At 48.0% G+C, this 16,899-nt stretch overlaps 1 protein-coding gene across 3 annotated transcripts in view; it reads left to right on the forward strand.

Moving 5' to 3' along the window:
- cacna1ia (calcium voltage-gated channel subunit alpha1 Ia) overlaps positions 1-16,899 on the forward strand; it is a 447,558-nt gene that overhangs the window by 14,500 nt on the left and 416,159 nt on the right. For all 3 annotated transcript variants that reach the window (XM_072588890.1, XM_072588891.1, XM_072588893.1), the window contains exon 2: positions 1,862-2,119. In XM_072588890.1, the coding sequence (XP_072444991.1) occupies positions 1,871-2,119 (249 nt within the window). In that variant the 5' untranslated portion in view covers positions 1,862-1,870. The remainder of the gene's footprint in view (positions 1-1,861; positions 2,120-16,899) is intronic.

Raw genomic sequence — 16,899 nt, forward strand, 5'->3', positions numbered from 1 at the left:
GGAGTCTCGGAGATGTTCCCTAAAGCGCTCTGCTAGGAGGCGCCCAGTCTCCCCAATGTAGAGGAGACCACATCGGGAGCAACGGATACAATAAATGATATTGGTGGATGTGCAGGTAAAACTTTGATGGATGTGGAAGGCTCCTTTAGGGCCTTGGATAGAGGTGAGGGAGGAGGTGTGGGCACAGGTTTTACAGTTCCTGCGGTGGCAGGGGAAAGTGCCAGAATGGGAGGGTGGGTCGTAGGGGGGTGTGGACCTGACCAGGTAGTCACGGAGGGAACGGTCTTTGCGGAAGGCGCAAAGGGGTGGGAGGGAAATATATGCCCCGGTGGTGGGGTCTGTTTGGAGGTGGCGGAAATGTCATCGGATGATTTGGTTTATGCGAAGGTTGGTAGGGTGGAAGGTGAGCACCGGGGCGTTCTGTCCTTGTTACGGTTGGAGGGGTGGAGTCTGAGGGCGGAGGTGCGGGATGTGGACGAGATGCGTTGGAGGGCATCTTTAACCACATGAGAAGGGAAATTGCGGTCTCTAAAGAAGGAGACCATCTGATGTGTTCTGTGGTGAACAGGTCCTCTTGGGAGCAGATACGTCAGAGGCGGAGGAATTGGGAATACGGGATGGCAATTTTGCAGGAAGTACAGTGGGAAGAGGTGTAAGAGGAATTATTGTATCCGTTGCTTCCAATGCGGTCTCCTCTACATTGGGGAGACTGGGCGCCTCCTAGCAGAGCGCTTTAGGGAACATCTCTGAGACACCCGCACCAATCAACAACACCGCCCTGTGGCCCAACATTTCAACTCCCCCTCCCACTCTGCCGAGGGAATGGAGGTCCTGGGCCTCCTTCACCGCCGCTCCCTCACCACCAGACGCCTGAAGGAAGAACGCCTCATCTTCCGCCTCGGAACACTTCAACCCCAGGGCATCAATGTGGACTTCACCAGTTTCCTCATTTACCCTTCCCCTACCTCACCCCAGTTCCAAACTTCTAGCTCAGCACTGTCCCCATGACTTGTCCTATCTGCCTATCTTCCTTTCCACCTATCCACTCCACCCTCCTCCCTGACCTATCACCTTCATCCCCACCCCTACTCACCTATTGTACTCTATGCTACTTTCTCCCCACCCCCACCCTCCTCTCATTTATCTCTCCAACCTGCAGGCACTCTGCCTATATTCCTGATGAAGGGCTTTTGCCCGAAACGTCGATTTTTCTGCTCCCTCAGATGCTGCCTGAACTGCTGTGCTTTTCCAGCACCACTCTGGCCCAGAATCTGGTTTCTAGCATCTGCAGTCATTGTTTTTACCTACATAAGTACATCAGGGTAATAGAGCAGAATGCAGAATATAGAGAAGCGCAGAGAAAGTTCATAGGATATAATCCCTACATTGTGGAAGCAGGCCATTCAGCCCATCAAGTGCACAGAGACCCTCTGAACTGCATCCTACCTAGACCCATATTACCATAATCCCAAAGTTAATCCATTTAGCCTGCACATCCCTGGACGCGACAGGCAATTCAACATGGTCAATTCATCTAATCTACTCATCTTTGGATAATAAGACCAACTCTAATGCATGAGAGGTCCATTCATCAGTCTGATAACAGTGGGGAAGAAGCTGTTCTTGAATCTGTTGGGGTATGTTTTCAAACTGTTTTATCTGGCCATTACTATATCACTGATTTGTTTCACATTAAAGTCTTTGGGCCAAGTCAAATTCATCATCTGAGTGAGATGACACTCTGATACTGTGTCCAATGGGGAGGGGTCCTGGAACCAACCCTCTGTGCAAACCATGTTGTAACAGTTCTGTCCTTACACCAAACCTCACCTTTAATTGTATCTTTATTCCCCTCCTGCAGGATCCCCCCATGCTCACCAGTATGGTCAAGGACATGTCTCTTGCTTGGAATAGAATGCCACAGACATCGACTGCTGGGATATTGCATTCGGACACGGAGGACACAGGGATTACGGAGAATACCACCCAGTCAGGCGAGGACATTCTGGAGGATGAGATCTCCTTGGAACCGAGTGACGAGCTGCCTTATCCAGAGCTGGCTCCTGTCGTCTTTTTTTGTTTCAAACAGACCACCCGCCCTCGATGTTGGTGCATTAAGGTAGTGTGTAACCCATATCCTTTAGCACTGAGCTCTGTCTTCCTTACCCCCTATCCTGGGCACTCTGACGGTATTCAATCTCATAATCCTCACCTTACCTTAGTGCAAGGTGCATTGCAGATTGTCCAGCTACAGGTGTCCTCCCTCTATCCAAAACTAGAGCGTTCCTGTGAAACCTTTTGTAAGCCGAAATGGCGTAAAGCGAAGAAGTCATTAATTTACACGGGGGAAAGTTTCGCCTTTTCTCGTTAAAGCGAAAATCCTCTTTTGCTTTCGTTCAGTTAGCGAAAACAGTTACTAACGTCAGTCTTTTGTAAAAACGGAGTGGCGTAAAACGAACGTTCGAAAAGCAGGAGATACCTGCACATGCGTCCAAGTGTCGACCAGCTCTGAGCTTCCAACGTGGATTAGGAATGAGGAGGCTGTGTGGGTGAATCTCCTGATCATGTTGGCGTTGACAGTCACTGACCCAGAGGGTCACCTATCCGAGGTGGAAAGGGTGGACCTCACTCGCCTTTCGGTTTGTAAAGTTCCTGGAGGCTTGGGGGAAGGGGACACTGGGAGAGAATGGGAATGGTCCCTTTCTTTCAGAACTCTGAGGGAGAATTAACACATAGGTCAGTCTTGCTCCCAACACAGTGAGAATGGAGGCGGGGTGGGGGAGGGGGGGATGGTATACAGAATGGTTTGGATGGCGAAGTTGCCATGGCAATAGCAATAAGGTAGAATATGAGTGAAATGCCGGAGAGCTAGAAGTGTGAGAGTGATGGGCCATCCAAAGTAAACGCCTCCAAAAACACAACTCGAGTCTCAGATGGGCTTTAGCTTCATTAGAGTGTTCAAAGTTGTGGATTATTTTATGTGTACACTGACTTCCTTCTTCTGGCTGAGCACTTGAACAAACCCAATCTTGGAATCTTTCTGACTGACATGCTCCTTTCACCCAGTCTCCCATCGACATTCCGGACCGTGGATCTGTAACCAGCAGTCCCAATGTAAGAGCTCTATGAGGTTTGGAATCACAGTTGATTTTGGGAGCAGGGCGAAGTCTTGCAGTTGCTGTTTGATCATCTGGCAGTTGGGTTTTGTTGAAACTCAATGGAATAGTGCCATTTCATGTCAGCCCCCACCCTACCTTCCCCGAACACCCCCGGCTCATTCCATTCTGTTGGTCTGAATGACGTTGGGACTCAGTGATTGGCATCTCAGTCCAGATACTGAACTCAGAAATTCAACCCATATTGTAAATGTCAAAACCTGGTCATGGGATTCTGCTCTAAGCCTGTCTCAGGCATTTGGAAAATGAGGACTAGAACCCAACTTGGAGTCATCATGAAGTTAGAGCCCAGAAACAGACCCTTCGTCCAAACTGCTCTGTGCTGTTATTTATGCTCCATATAAGCCTCAGACCAACCCCTATATCAGATCACCCTATGTGCTATTCTTCTGTTTATTTCGCACTCAGGAATTTATCCCTAAATATATGGATACCAATCCCCTTGATTGCTCCCTGTGGGACCAAGTTCCACATTCTCACTGGTCTCTGGCTAAAGGAATTTCTCCTGAATTCCCGATCGGATGCATAATTAGATTAGATTAGATTAGATTCCCTTCAGTGTGGAAACAGGTCCTTCAGCCCAACCAGTCCACACTGACCCTCCGAAGAGTAACCCTCCCAGACCCATTTCCCTCTGACTAATGCACTATGGGTAATTTAGCATGGCCAATTCACCTGACTTGCACATCTTTGGACTGTGGGGGGAAACCCACACAGACACAGGAGAATGTGCAAACTCCACACAGACAGTCACCCGAGGCTAGAGTTGAACTGGGGACCCTGGTGCTGTGAGGCAGCAGTGCTAACCACTGAGCCACTGTGCCACCCTTAAATTGACTACCTTGTATTCATGGCCTTCGTTTTGGATTCCCCATGATTTGACACATTTTCTCTGTGCTTACCTTGTCAAACCTTATCATGACTTTAAAGTCCTGAATCTGATCACCAATTTCAGTGTTCAGAAATAAGCCCAACCTCCCCTAATAACCTCTCTCCGTTCAGCTCCCAACTTTGTCAATCTTTCTTTGTGTCTTCACCACTGCCAAAGTAATATGGAGACTAGAGCAGTGTGTGACTCCTTCAGTGTAGTTGAACCCATGTTCTATCAGTGTTCAATGTATCCTTTTTTTATATTCTCTTCTGGGATGTGGGCGTCACTGGCTGCCCGTCCCTCGTTGCCCCTTGAGAAAGTGGGGGTGAGCTGCCTTCTTGAACCGCTGCAGTCCATGTGCTATGGGTAGACCCACAATGCCCTTGGGGAGGGAATTCCAGGATTTTGACCCAGCGACACTGAAGGACAGTGATATATTTCCAAGTGGCTTGGAGGGGAACTTGCACGTGTCCTTCTAAATTGAAGGGGTCATGGGTTTGGAAGATGCTGTCTGAGGATCTTTGGTGAATTTCTGCAGGGCATCTTGTAGATGATACAGACTGCTGCTACTGAGTGTCAGTGGTGGAGGGAGTGGATGTTTGTGGGTGTGGTACCATTCAAGCGGGGGCTGCTTTGTCCTGGATGGTGTTGAGCTTCTTGAGGGTTGTTGAAGCTGCACCCATCCAGGCAAGTGGAGAATATTCCCTCACACTTCTGCCTTGTGCTTTGTAGATAGTGGACACTTCTCAACTATACTCCTCCTAGAAGTGAACCCAGGACCCTCTATTATTAATGACTAAATTAACCTTGTCACTACTTTCAATGTTTTGTACGTCTACGTCCCTGGCACCCTCAGCTTCTCGACTGCATTCAGGCTAATTTTCCAAGGACTTTGTGATCTCTTTATTCCTCCTATCAAAATGCATTACCTCATGTGTGCCAATATTGAAATTAATGTGCAAACTACATGCTTATTCAGCAAGTTTAGTGGAATGGAATTCTAATGATAAATCCGTTCATTATGTTTAAGAAGTAAAGTTCTTGTGCACTTTATGTCATAGTGATAAACTTTATTGAACAGCAAAGACTCTTGAACTTTGGCAATGTGATTGCTTTTCTGCTACTGGAGGAGCCAGTAAGGACTTGCTTTAGGGCAGGAAGAATTAAGAACGGAGGTCCTTCTATTGAGACTTAGTCCATTCAGATTGATATCAAAGCTGTTTTGTTTTAGACAGTCTTCTGAACTCAGGTGTTCACTGTCGAGTCCCCAACTCTGGTTGGAGATTGCACCAACCGTTCTGCCGTCTCTAACCTTTCTCTCAGTCACTCAGGCTCCTGTCTCAGCTCCAGCATTTTAACCATTGATCAAGTAGAACTAGTTACAGAAAGAAGTTCATCTTTACTACCCCTGGGACTTATCTCCTATATTCTTGTTTGCTGTCAAGACTCCAGCGTGACTCAGAGAATACTGGCCATCTGACATTGTTAGCCTTTTCATTGTAGCTCAGTACTTGGAGCTATGTCAGTCAGGGGAGGTGGTGGACTAATTTATCGCTGGACTGTAATCCAGAGACCCAGGTAATGCTCTGGGGAACTGAGTTCAAATCCTGCCACAGCAGATGGTGGAATTTGAATTCAATAAAGAAATCTGAAATGAAGAGTGCAATGATGACCATGAAACTATTACTTTAGGGAAGGAAATCTGCCATCCTTACCTGGTCTGACCTACATGAGACTCCAGACCCACAGCAATGGAAAGCAGGTCACTAACACCAGTTAGTAGCTCACTGAAGATGTTACCCAGTATGGTGACGAAAATGAACCTTCCAGCTCAGCGAGCAAACCTACAACCAGAACCTCAACCTGAGCTACAAATCTTCTCGAACCTCGCCACAGCAATGGGGTTGACTCTTAACTACCCTCTGGGCAAATTAGGGATAGGCAATAAATGTTGGCCCAGGCAGAAACGCCCTTATCTCATGAATTTAAAAAAAATCAGTCAAACAGAAGCAAAACACTGTGGAGGCTGGACCTCCTACATGGAAGCAGCGATTGCTAAACTGGGCAGTCCCAACCCATACAGGCAGAAGGACAGATGAACGTTTCAGTTCAGAATTGAGGGAAGTCTGAGGGAAATGCATGAAAGGGAACATGGAAACAGGAAGAAGGCCATTTAGCCCCTTCACCTAGCCCCTGTGCCACCAAATCGATGAGATCATGCTTGATCTGTGACCTGAACCTGTCCAGCCAGCTATGCCTCATATCCTTCAATAATCCCTTTGGCTGACAGCAATCTATCACTTTTAAAATGAACTATCGATTTTAAAATGAACAATTGAGACAGCATCAATCACTAAACAGAAAAGAGAATGCTGAATCTTCAGCATGTTGTGTATGAAGGGCCACTTCGTCATTTCATTCCTCTCGTTCTTGGACGGAGCCCCCAAGTCAGAATTTCCAAGTCAGTGGAAACTGTCCCCATGTATTGACTTCCTTGGCCAGGGATAGAGTGAAAGGGAGAGTCTGTGACAGCATGCAGAGCAGGTTGGAGTTGATAGTGTGTACACGATGCTCTGCAGACATTCACCAAAGATCCTCTAACAGCACCTTCCAAACCCATGGCCACTTCCATCTAGAAGGACAAGGATAGCAGATACATGGGAACACCACCCTCTGCAAGTTCCCCCCTGAGCCCCTCACCATCCTGACTTGGAAATATATTGCAGTTGCTTCACTGTCGCTGGGTCAGAATCCTGGAATTCCCTCCCTAAGGGCATCGTGGGTCTACCCACAGCACATGGACTGCAGCGGTTCAAGAAGGCAACTCACCCCCACCTTCTCAAGGGGCAACTAGGGACGGGCAATAAATGCTGCCCCAGCCAGTGACAGTCAGTCCCACTAGTTAATGAAAAGGCAATAAACGATGGATGATAATACGAGGTAAAAGGAGATGCTCACGGAGAGGTGATTCTTGAGTAGAAATATAAATATCTTTAGATTTAGAGTTTTTGGAGGAACAGATCAGGGTCATTGTGTAGTTGTTTTTTTGGACTGGTGTTTCAATTCAAAAACATATCCAAGCAATTGTGCCAATGATGTACAATACCTGGGCCAGTTGGCTGTGCTACCGAAACACCAATCAGATCGCTGATGTGAAGCTGTTCATTTTAATTCATTTGTGTTGCCCTCATCAATATTCATTACCTGACCTATCAATATTCATACACTGAGCCTTACACTCGGTGAATATTCATGAGCAGTGACGTGGCGCTTTGTTCAGGCAGTGAATGGCTTTAAGAAGTGGGTATCAGTTTGGGATTGGGACAAAATGGGAGAAGGTGTGGGTGCACTCGCTTATCGCCTCAAGGCACCAGCATTGATAAAGGTTCGGAAAGGAGAGGGAATGAGCAGCGTTCCTGGGCTCCCACACAGTGGTGTCCTTTCATTCCCCGGTATATATCTGTCCAGCTGGAAGGTAGGGAGGCGTTGCAGGTGGCACTGACAGTCTTACCAAGCATCTAGGTGGTCATGCTTCTTATACTCTCTTCCAGTTCTCTGCCTAGACTTACCCTATTAGGGAGGGCACAGTGGCTCAGTGGCTAGCACTGTCGCCTCACGGTACCAGGGACCCAGGTTTGATTCCACCCTTGGGTGACTGTCTGTGTGGAGTTTGCACATTCTCCCTGTGTCTGCATGAGTTTCCTCCAGGTGCTCTGATTTCCTCCCACCGTCCAAAGACGTGCAGCTTAGGTGGATTGGTCATGGGAAATTGTCCTGTAGTGTCCAGGGACGTGCAGGTTAGGAGGATTGGCCATGCTAAATCACCAGTCTGGCTAGGCAGACCCAATTTGGTTCAGTAGACTATATGCATTCTCCCCATGCCATTTCCCCACAATCCTCGATTATCTTCCTGATTAAAGACAAGTCTATCCTGGTCTTGAATGCTCTGAGCCGCCCAACCTTGACAGTCTGGAAGCGTCGCCTGGTGGTGTGCCATCGTTAGGTCCCTTCCAAGGTCATTCCTGAGATCTAGAGGCAGTACCTTTCCAAGGACACCACGAGATGAGTAGTTAACAGTGACCTTGCCATGTACAACGGAATGCCAGCGCACATCTCAAAATCCAAGGACATTGTGGGTGGTCAGATTTTATGAGTGTGTTTGTTCCTACTAACCTCTAATGTATGATGAGAATCAGTCAGGCATTGATGTGCTGTAGCAGAGATTACAGCTGGGAATGTGACTCATTGGTATTCTGTAATGACCGGACTGAGTAACTGGGCAGGCCCAGGTAGATTTATAGCTTTATATTCTGCACGTTCCCTGGCAGCCTGATGTATGCCTAATTTATTGTGATGCATCATCACAAGCTGCAGTGTAATACTCAGGTTCCTGAAGAGAAGCCAGAATTTCATACAGGTGTAGCTGCACTCTACCGTTACAATGTGCGACAGGGTGTACCTCAGTTATCAACCCTGTGTGGTTCACACAGCTACTCTAAATATTCTGTCAAGATGGCTCACTCCTTTCTCAGTGCAGGTTAGTGTCTGAACGACAAGTAAGATTTGCATTCTTTAGTAACTCCCCTCCTGACTCCCCAAAGCCTGTCCACCATCTACAGGGCACAGGTCAGGGGTATGATGGAATATTCCCCACTTGCCTGGGCAGCTCCAACAACCCTCAAGGAACTTAATACCATCCAGGACAAAGCAGCCCCTGCTTAATATGCACCTCATCCACAACCATCCACTCCCTCCATCCCCCCTCCCCCGACGCTCAGTGTGTACAGCCTACAATCATAGAATCTCTACAGTGTGGAAGCAGTCCATTCAGCCCATTGAATCTACACTGACCCTCCAAACAGCATCCCACCCAGATCCATCTCTGGAACTAAACATTTCCCATGGCCAATCCACCCTCATCTGCACACCTTTGGACTGTGGAAGGAAACCGGAGCACCTGGTATAAACCCACACAGACACGGGGAGAATGTGCAAACTCCACACAGACAGTCGCCTGAGGCTGGAATCGAACCCGGGTCCCTGGCGCTGTGAGGCAGCAGTGTTGACCACTGAGCCACCGTGCTTCCTACTGATGGGACAGTCACTTTGTGCTGAATGTCAGCCATAGCTCCTGCCTTCCCAGTCAGTCACGGAGAACTCAAGGAGTGGGCACTTTTGGAATGCCCCTGTTATTCTTGGCCAAAGGACCTTCCAGGTCTCAGCCTGAGCTGGATTTCTACCCCCCAGCCCGCATTGATTGTTCAGCGATGTCACTACACACCTCTGCAGCAGGTGGGACTCGAACCTGGACCATTGACCTCAGGTAGGGACACTACCACTGTGCCACAAGAATACCCAGATTGAAGAACTGCACTCACTGATGTGGCCAGATATTTTCAAATCAACTTCAGGTGCAGGTGGGTTTTGAACCAAGCCTCCTGGCCCAGAGGCAGAGCCACTAACAGTGTGTCAGTGGGAGTGTGGTTCAGTGAGTATTTGGTCAAAGAGTGTTGGGTCAGTGAGTGTGGGTCAGTGAGTGTTGGGTCAGTGAGTGTTCGGCGAGTGAGTGTGAGTCAGTGAGTCTTGGATCAGTGAGGGTGTCAGTGAGTGTTGGGTCAGTGAGTGTGTGTCAGTGAGTGTGGGTCAGTGAGTGTGGGTCAGTGAGTGTTGGGCCAGTGTTGGGTCAGTGAGTGTGGGTCAGCGAGTGTGGGTCAGTGAGTGTTGGGCCAGTGTTGGGTCAGTGAGTGTGGGACAGTGAGTGTGTCAGTGAGTGTTGGGTCAGTGACTGTTAGGTCAGTGAGTGTGTGTCAGTGAGTGTTGGGTCAGTGAGTGTGGGTCAGTGAGTGTGTCAGCGAGTGTGGGTCAGTGAGTGTTGGTCATGAGTGTGGGTCAGTGAGTGTGTCAGCGAGTGTGGGTCAGTGAGTGTTGGGTCAGTGAGTGTGTCAGTGAGTGTTGGGTCAGTGAGTGTGGGTCAGTGAGTGTGTGTCAGTGAGTGTTGGGTCAGTGAGTGTGTGTCAGTGAGTGTTGGGTCAGTGAATGTTGGGTCAGTGAGTGTTGGGTCAGTGAGTGTGTGTCAGTGAGTGTTGTGTCAGTGAGTGTGTCAGTGAGTGTGGGTCAGTGAGTGTGTCAGTGAGTATTGGGTCAGTGAGTGTGTGTCAGTGAGTGTGGGTCAGTGAGTGTGTAAGTGAGTGTGTGTCAGTGAGTGTGTGTCAGTGAGTGTTGGGTCAGTGCGTGTGAGTCAGTGAATGTTGGGTCAGTGAGTGTGTGTCAGTGAATGTTGGGTCAGTGAGTGTGTGTCAGTGAGTGTGTCCGTGAGTATTGGGTCGGTGAGTGTGTGTCAGTGAGTGTGGGTCAGTGAATGTTGGGTCAGTGAGTGTTGGGTCAGTGAGTGTGTCAGTGAGTGTTGGGTCAGTGAGTGTGTGTCAATGAGTGTTGTGTCAGTGAGTGTGTCAGTGAGTGTGGGTCAGTGAGTGTGTCAGTGAGTATTGGGTCAGTGAGTGTGTGTCAGTGAGTGTGGGTCAGTGAGTGTGTGTCAGTGAGTGTTGGGTCAGTGAGTGTGTCAGTGAGTGTTGGGTCAGTGCGTGTGGGTCAGTGAGTGTGTGTCAGTGAGTGTGTGTCAGTGAGTGAGTCAGTGAGTGTTGGGTCAGTGAGTGTGTGTCAGTGAGTGTGTGTCAGTGAGTGAGTCAGTGAGTGTTGGGTCAGTGAGTGTGTGTCAGTGAGTGTTGGGTCAGTGAGTGTTGGGTCAGTGAGTGTGTGTCAGTGAGTGTGTGTTAGTGAGTGTTGGGTCTGTGAGTGTGAGTCAGTGTGTGTGTTTCAGTGAGTGTGTGTCAGTGAGTGTTGGGTCAGTGAGTGTGTGTCAGTGAGTGTTGGGTCAGTGAGTGTTGGGTCAGTGAGTGTGTGTCAGTGAGTGTGTGTTAGTGAGTGTTGGGTCTGTGAGTGTGAGTCAGTGTGTGTGTTTCAGTGAGTGTGTGTCAGTGAGTGTTGGGTCAGTGAGTGTGTGTCAGTGAGTGTTGGGTCAGTGAGTGTGGGTCAGTGAGTGTGTGTCAGTGAGTGTTGGGTCAGTGAGTGTTGGGTCAGTGAGTGTGTGTCAGTGAGTGTGTGTCAGTGAGTGTTGGGTCAGTGAGTGTTGGGTCAGTGAGTGTGGGTCAGTGAGTGTGTGTCAGTGAGTGTTGGGTCAGTGAGTGTTGGGTCAGTGAGTGTGTGTCAGTGAGTGTGTGTCAGTGAGTGTTGGGTCAGTGAGTGTTGGGTCAGTGAGTGTGGGTCAGTGAGTGTGTGTCAGTGAGTGTTGGGTCAGTGAGTGTGTGTGTGCGTGTGTGTGCGTGTGTCGGTCTATGAGAGGATGTTTGAATGTGAGTGTACACATGTGCAAAGGCATGAAGTAAACACCGAGGATGGAGTCGAGCTGTTTTGTGCACAGGGTGTGGGAATGACGGAGCTGATTGATACAGACACTCTCTGGCAGGCATCAATCTGTCCAATTTCTCAGTTCTCCACCCACAGCGCTGCCTCACAGATATGATTACATGGTGAGATTCAATTCAGCTAGCCTCCTTTGTAAACGACTGAGATTCTGAGGCAAACAGGGGGCATAATGGAATTTGACGAGCTGCATTAAAGCTCTTTGCAAAGTGAAAAGAAGTTGAGGAGTTTCGGGGAGTTGTTCTGAAACTGTGAAAAGGCAACATACTGTTCTCTCTCCAGGTGAACTGTTATATCACTTACTACAGAGCATTTACAGCAGAAATGCTAACAATCCAGACACCATAGGCAGTACAATAATTGTAGCCATAGTGACGAAACTCACTGAATCTATTGTCTGGACCCTTTGGAAGAATTTCTTGAAAAGTATTACAAGATGTAACCGATTCAATATTCTGACTTGATGAATGAAAGAGTGCAATTTAAATTACTTTCTGTCTACCATTTTGTTTAGAAAACTGCTCATTAGTAAGTTCAAAGGATGTTGGTTAGCTCACTAACTGGATGGTTGGTTTGTGTTACAGAGTGACACAACAACAAAAGTTTGATTCTGCTCTAGCTGAGGTTACTGTGAAGGACAGTCCTTTCCAATCTCTCCCCTTTCCTCAGATGTACTGACCCTCAGGTCAAACCCCCCACCAGTCACCTCTGTATAATGGCAGAATCATTCTATGGACCAATAGGGCTATGATGACTTTGTCTTTACTTAGCCTTCAAGTCCGTCAAAGAAAATTGGCTTGGACTTTCAAAATTGAGCTTTCTATTTTTGGGGGTATGTTGACGTCACTGGCTGGGCCCAGTATTTATTGCCCGTCCCTAGTTGCCCCTTGAGAAGGTGGGGGTGAGCTTCCTTCTTGAACCGCTGTATTCCAGGTGCTGTAGGTAGACCCACAATGCCCTGAGGGAGGGATTTTGACCCAGTGACAGTGAGGGAATGGCAACATATTTCCAAGTCGGGATGGTGAGGGGCTTGGAGGGGAAGTTACAGGGGATGGTGTAACCGTTCTAATTTATTACTCTCAATAGTAAGATGGGGGGAGTATAGAATCAGTCATGATCTGATTTAGCAGGCTCGATGGGCCAAATGCCCTGATCCTGCCGGTGTTTGTTACATTCCTACAGGCCGTGAGTCCGCTCACTTGTCCCTGTGGGTGGGGTTGAGGCTGTGAGCTCGGCAGGTGCTGCTGAAGTAATCTCAATGAGTGTGTCCTGTCGCCATGGTGATCCAACTCTGAGCAGACCATCCTCTGAGGGGAGGCTTATGCTATCTCATACTGAGAGCACCTCCCTCAGTGTCCTTGGTCAATGTTTACCAATCCAGTGATATCATTAAAATCAGCCAATCTGGTCATCATGATATTGGTGTCTGTGGGATCTTGCTGTGCGGCTGCCACACTTCTTAGATTTCAATGGTGAAAGGCACAGCGTCCATACAGGCCTTTCTCGCTCTTCGGGTCCCAATGCTGAATTAGGGAATGAGGAGGTCGCATTGAATGGAATGGAAACAGTGGGTCCTGTTTGCACCCTGATATTTCCATGAGATTGAGGTGAGAGACTGTTCGTATGACAGCCCAGGCTCAAGCTGGGCCTGAACAGAATGGGATAGGAATGTGGGAAAGGGCAGGGTTCTGCATGTGGAATTCACTACCACATGGAGTGGTTGAGGACAAATCATAATGTGTTTTCAAGGCATTTGGTACTTTACTGGTCAGTGCATTGAGTGTAGCAGTTGGGAGGTCGTGTTGTGGCTGTATTGGTGAGGCCACATTTGGAGAGGCTGAAGAGGCTGGGGCTGTTTTCCCTGGAGTGTTGGAGGCTGAAGGGAGACCTATGGAGGCTTATAAAATCATGAGGGATATGGACAGGGTAAATAGTCATGGTCATTTCCCTGGGGGTGGGAGAGTTCAAAACTAGAGGGCATAGCTTTAAAGTGAGAGAGGAAAGATTAAAAAGGAACCTACGGGGCAACGTTCTCACACAGAGGGTGGTGCGTGTATGGAATGAGCTGCCAGAGAAAGTGGTGGAGGCTGGTACAATTGCAATATTTAAAAGGCATCTGGATTAGTATGTGAATAGGAAGGGTTTAGAGGGATATGGGCCAAGTGCTGGCAAATAGGAGCAGATTAATGTAGAATGTCTGGTTGGCATGGACAAGTTGGACTGAAAGGTCTGTTTCCATGCTGTACACCTCTATGACTCTATGACTGTAAGAAGATACATATAGTTCTTGTGGCTGAAGGGATCAAGGAATATTGGGGGGAGGGTAGGATTAGGGTATTGTGCTCGATGTTCAGCCATGGTGGTAATGGATGGTATAGCAGGTTCGAGGGGCTGAATGGCCTAATCCTGCACCTCCCTGCGGTAACAGAGATTTTTAGAAATTTCCCCACCACTCTGTTCTTGGGCTGAGGTGAAACCAAAGCCAAGAGAAGCTGAGAGGAGATTGAATTGACAGACTTTTGCTTTATAGGATTGTTCCTCATGAATCTTTCATGCCACTCTGATGTGTTTTAATGTTGCAGATCTGCCTTCAAATTGCTTACTTCTTGCTCAAACTTGGAGCTGTCAGGCTGTGTGGTTCCCTGCCTGTCAACAACTGAACATAAACAGCAAAATACATGGCCTTTAACATCACAGGAGCTTAATATAGTCAGCAAGCTACACCAGTCACAAATTTCTCTCTCCCACCAAACCTCGGGAGTACTTGTTAGGACAAAGGGTGGTGTGTGAGTGGGAGGGATTTTGTTCCAAATCTAGATTGGATTGACAGGCCCCTTTCTATGTTACTCCACATCTGTTCCTCCTCTAACGCCTATATGTCGAAACACCCACTCCCCTTCCATCTCTTCCGAAAGGTCAGCAATTCCAATTGGGCATGTTCCTGCCTCTGAGGCTGTTCCAAACACCTTTCCCCAAACTCTCCTGCTATTGGTTTCACAATGGACACATCCACATGGCAACCTGCCTCCCCAAAGCCAATCAGAAATTGTTCCTCTCGTTGTGTGATTTTTGTTTTGACTGTCATTCGCCAACACCTCCAATAATGTTCTCCCTGCTCAGGGTTTCCAGTATCGACTCTTTCATTCTGTGAGACGCCAGGTCAATGCTGGGAAACTGGCAACCCAAACAGAGCCTTCGGTAGATCTGAAGGAAACGTAATTAACATTTAGCTGCTCTCTGTTGAAGCAGTCAGTTCTTGGTGTGACAATGAGTCAGATCACTGACAGTTAAGGTTGTAGACAGACAGAATTGGATGGTGGGGTGATAACACTCACCTTTCTCAAACCTCCCACCCTAACACAACACAGGTCAACTGGAGAAGGTTGGGGCTCACTAGAAGGGATCAGACAAAACACGGGCAAAGTATTGACCGTAGCTAATTGGTCAGTGTCAGTGGTTTGTGTCAAGGTTCATCCTGAGCAGCTCCCTGACGCGGGTGTGCTGTACAGTTTGTTCCCTGGGACACGCACCGAGACAAACATTGACTCCACCTGGGGGACCATCAACTCGTTGAGAGACGCTCTTTGATCTGCCCGAAACTTGTCGTTCTTCCAGAGTAAGGAGTTGATCCCAACCAAGTGTTGCAGACTGGCATATTCCGATGTCCAGGACTAGGTGCTGAGGGATGTACGAAAGCTGGGTGCAGCTGCTGCCAAGGGGCAGTGGGGAAAGACCCCTGTCTGAGGGCTTCCTGCTGAAGGACAATGGGGGTCTGTTCAGTTATCCTCCTGGTGCCTCAAAGGCACATAAATATGGTCTTGTACAAGTAAAAGATGCCTTTGGTTTATTTGTTCTGTGCTGTAAAGACTGCATAGAACTGAACTGCGTGAATGACTGTGTGTCTATGAATATTTCTATGAATAAAGTATATTTTTGAAATTAAAAAAGACTTTTGACCTGACCTCTAGCCATGACTTTCAAACGGGGGCCTGACTGCACAGTGAGATGTATGTCCCAGCCAGAGTCCTTATTTGTCAATCACTGAACCACAGGTGATCAGGCCAGTTCCACCTTGTTGGTTGTGGGTACTGGCTGTTTGCTCTAAACCAAAAAAAAAACACCCCAAAGAATTGAGGATGCTGGAGTCAGAAGCAAGATCAGAAATTGCTGAAAAAACTGCTGACCTGGCAGCACCTTCTTCAAAACTGAAGAAGGGTCACTGGACCTGAAATGTCAGCTTCGATCTCTCTCCCAGATGCTGCCAGACCTGCAGAGTGTCTCCATCAATTTCTGATTTTGTTACATTTTGTGCACTGAATATGGACCCCTGTTTGAGGTTTGACTTTAGAATCGTTAATGTTTAACTCGGAGGGCAGCCAGACTCCTGTTTTAACATCAAAGGTGGGCTGAGGGTGGGGTAGCACGGTGGCTCAGTGGTTAGCACTGCTGCCTCATGGCGCCAGGGACACGGGTTTGATTCTGACCTCGGGCAGCTGTCTATATGGAGTTTGCACGTTCCCCTCCCCCGTGTCTGCATGGGTTTTCTCTGAGTGCCCTGGCTTCTTCCCACAGTCCAAAGATGTGCAGGTTTGGGTGGATTGGTCATGGGAGATTGCCCTGCAGTGTCCAGGGACGTGATAGGCTATGTGGGTTAGCCATGGGGGAGCGGGTCTGGGAAAGATGCTCTTCAGATGTGGACTCGATGGGCCGAATAGCTGTTTCCACACCGTCGAGCGTCTGTTCTAGGGTCTGGTCATTTTACAGCCAAATTAATGGAGTGTCTTATCTTCATTTACTCTTCACTTTTTGTAACTATCATCCAGCCTGGACATCATGAAAGGCACTATATAAATCCAAGTCCTTTCTTTCAGATGACCTCAATCCTGTTAGTAAGGACAAAAATGAATTACTAAGCAAAGCAGCAAGCTCAGCTATTGACTGCAGATCCCTGAGTGATCCATTGTGCAATCAGCCACTGAGCAAACACCTCCTTACCATCCTTACAAATGCTCTGTTTGAGAGCGTTCCGTCATTATTGACACAAACTGCAGAAGAATCTGATTGTTTTCTGGCATCTAAGGCTATGTTTCAGTAAATTAGATGTAGAAAGAGATTTGCGGAAATCAGAATTTTCGAGATCAGACTTACAGCATACGTCTCGTGCGCAACAACAACTTCCAAGCTGGTAGCACCTTCTCTGTGGTAAAAGGTACCAATGGTGTTGCAAAGGAGCGTTGTGAATCAAGATTTGATACTAATTCCCGCCAGGAACAGGTGACCAGCTCGGTTCAAAGGAGTATCTTGAAGAAGGAAAAGGAAGGGAGAGAAGTTTGGGGAGAGAATACCAGTCTTTTGGACCCAGAAATCTATAACTGCACTGGAGGGGGCTCAGAGGAGGTTTCCTACATTGAGTGAGTTGTCTGAAGAGGAGAG

Source organism: Chiloscyllium punctatum, chromosome 18 (genome assembly GCF_047496795.1).
Source record: "Chiloscyllium punctatum isolate Juve2018m chromosome 18, sChiPun1.3, whole genome shotgun sequence".
Classification (NCBI taxonomy): Eukaryota; Metazoa; Chordata; class Chondrichthyes; order Orectolobiformes; family Hemiscylliidae; genus Chiloscyllium; species Chiloscyllium punctatum.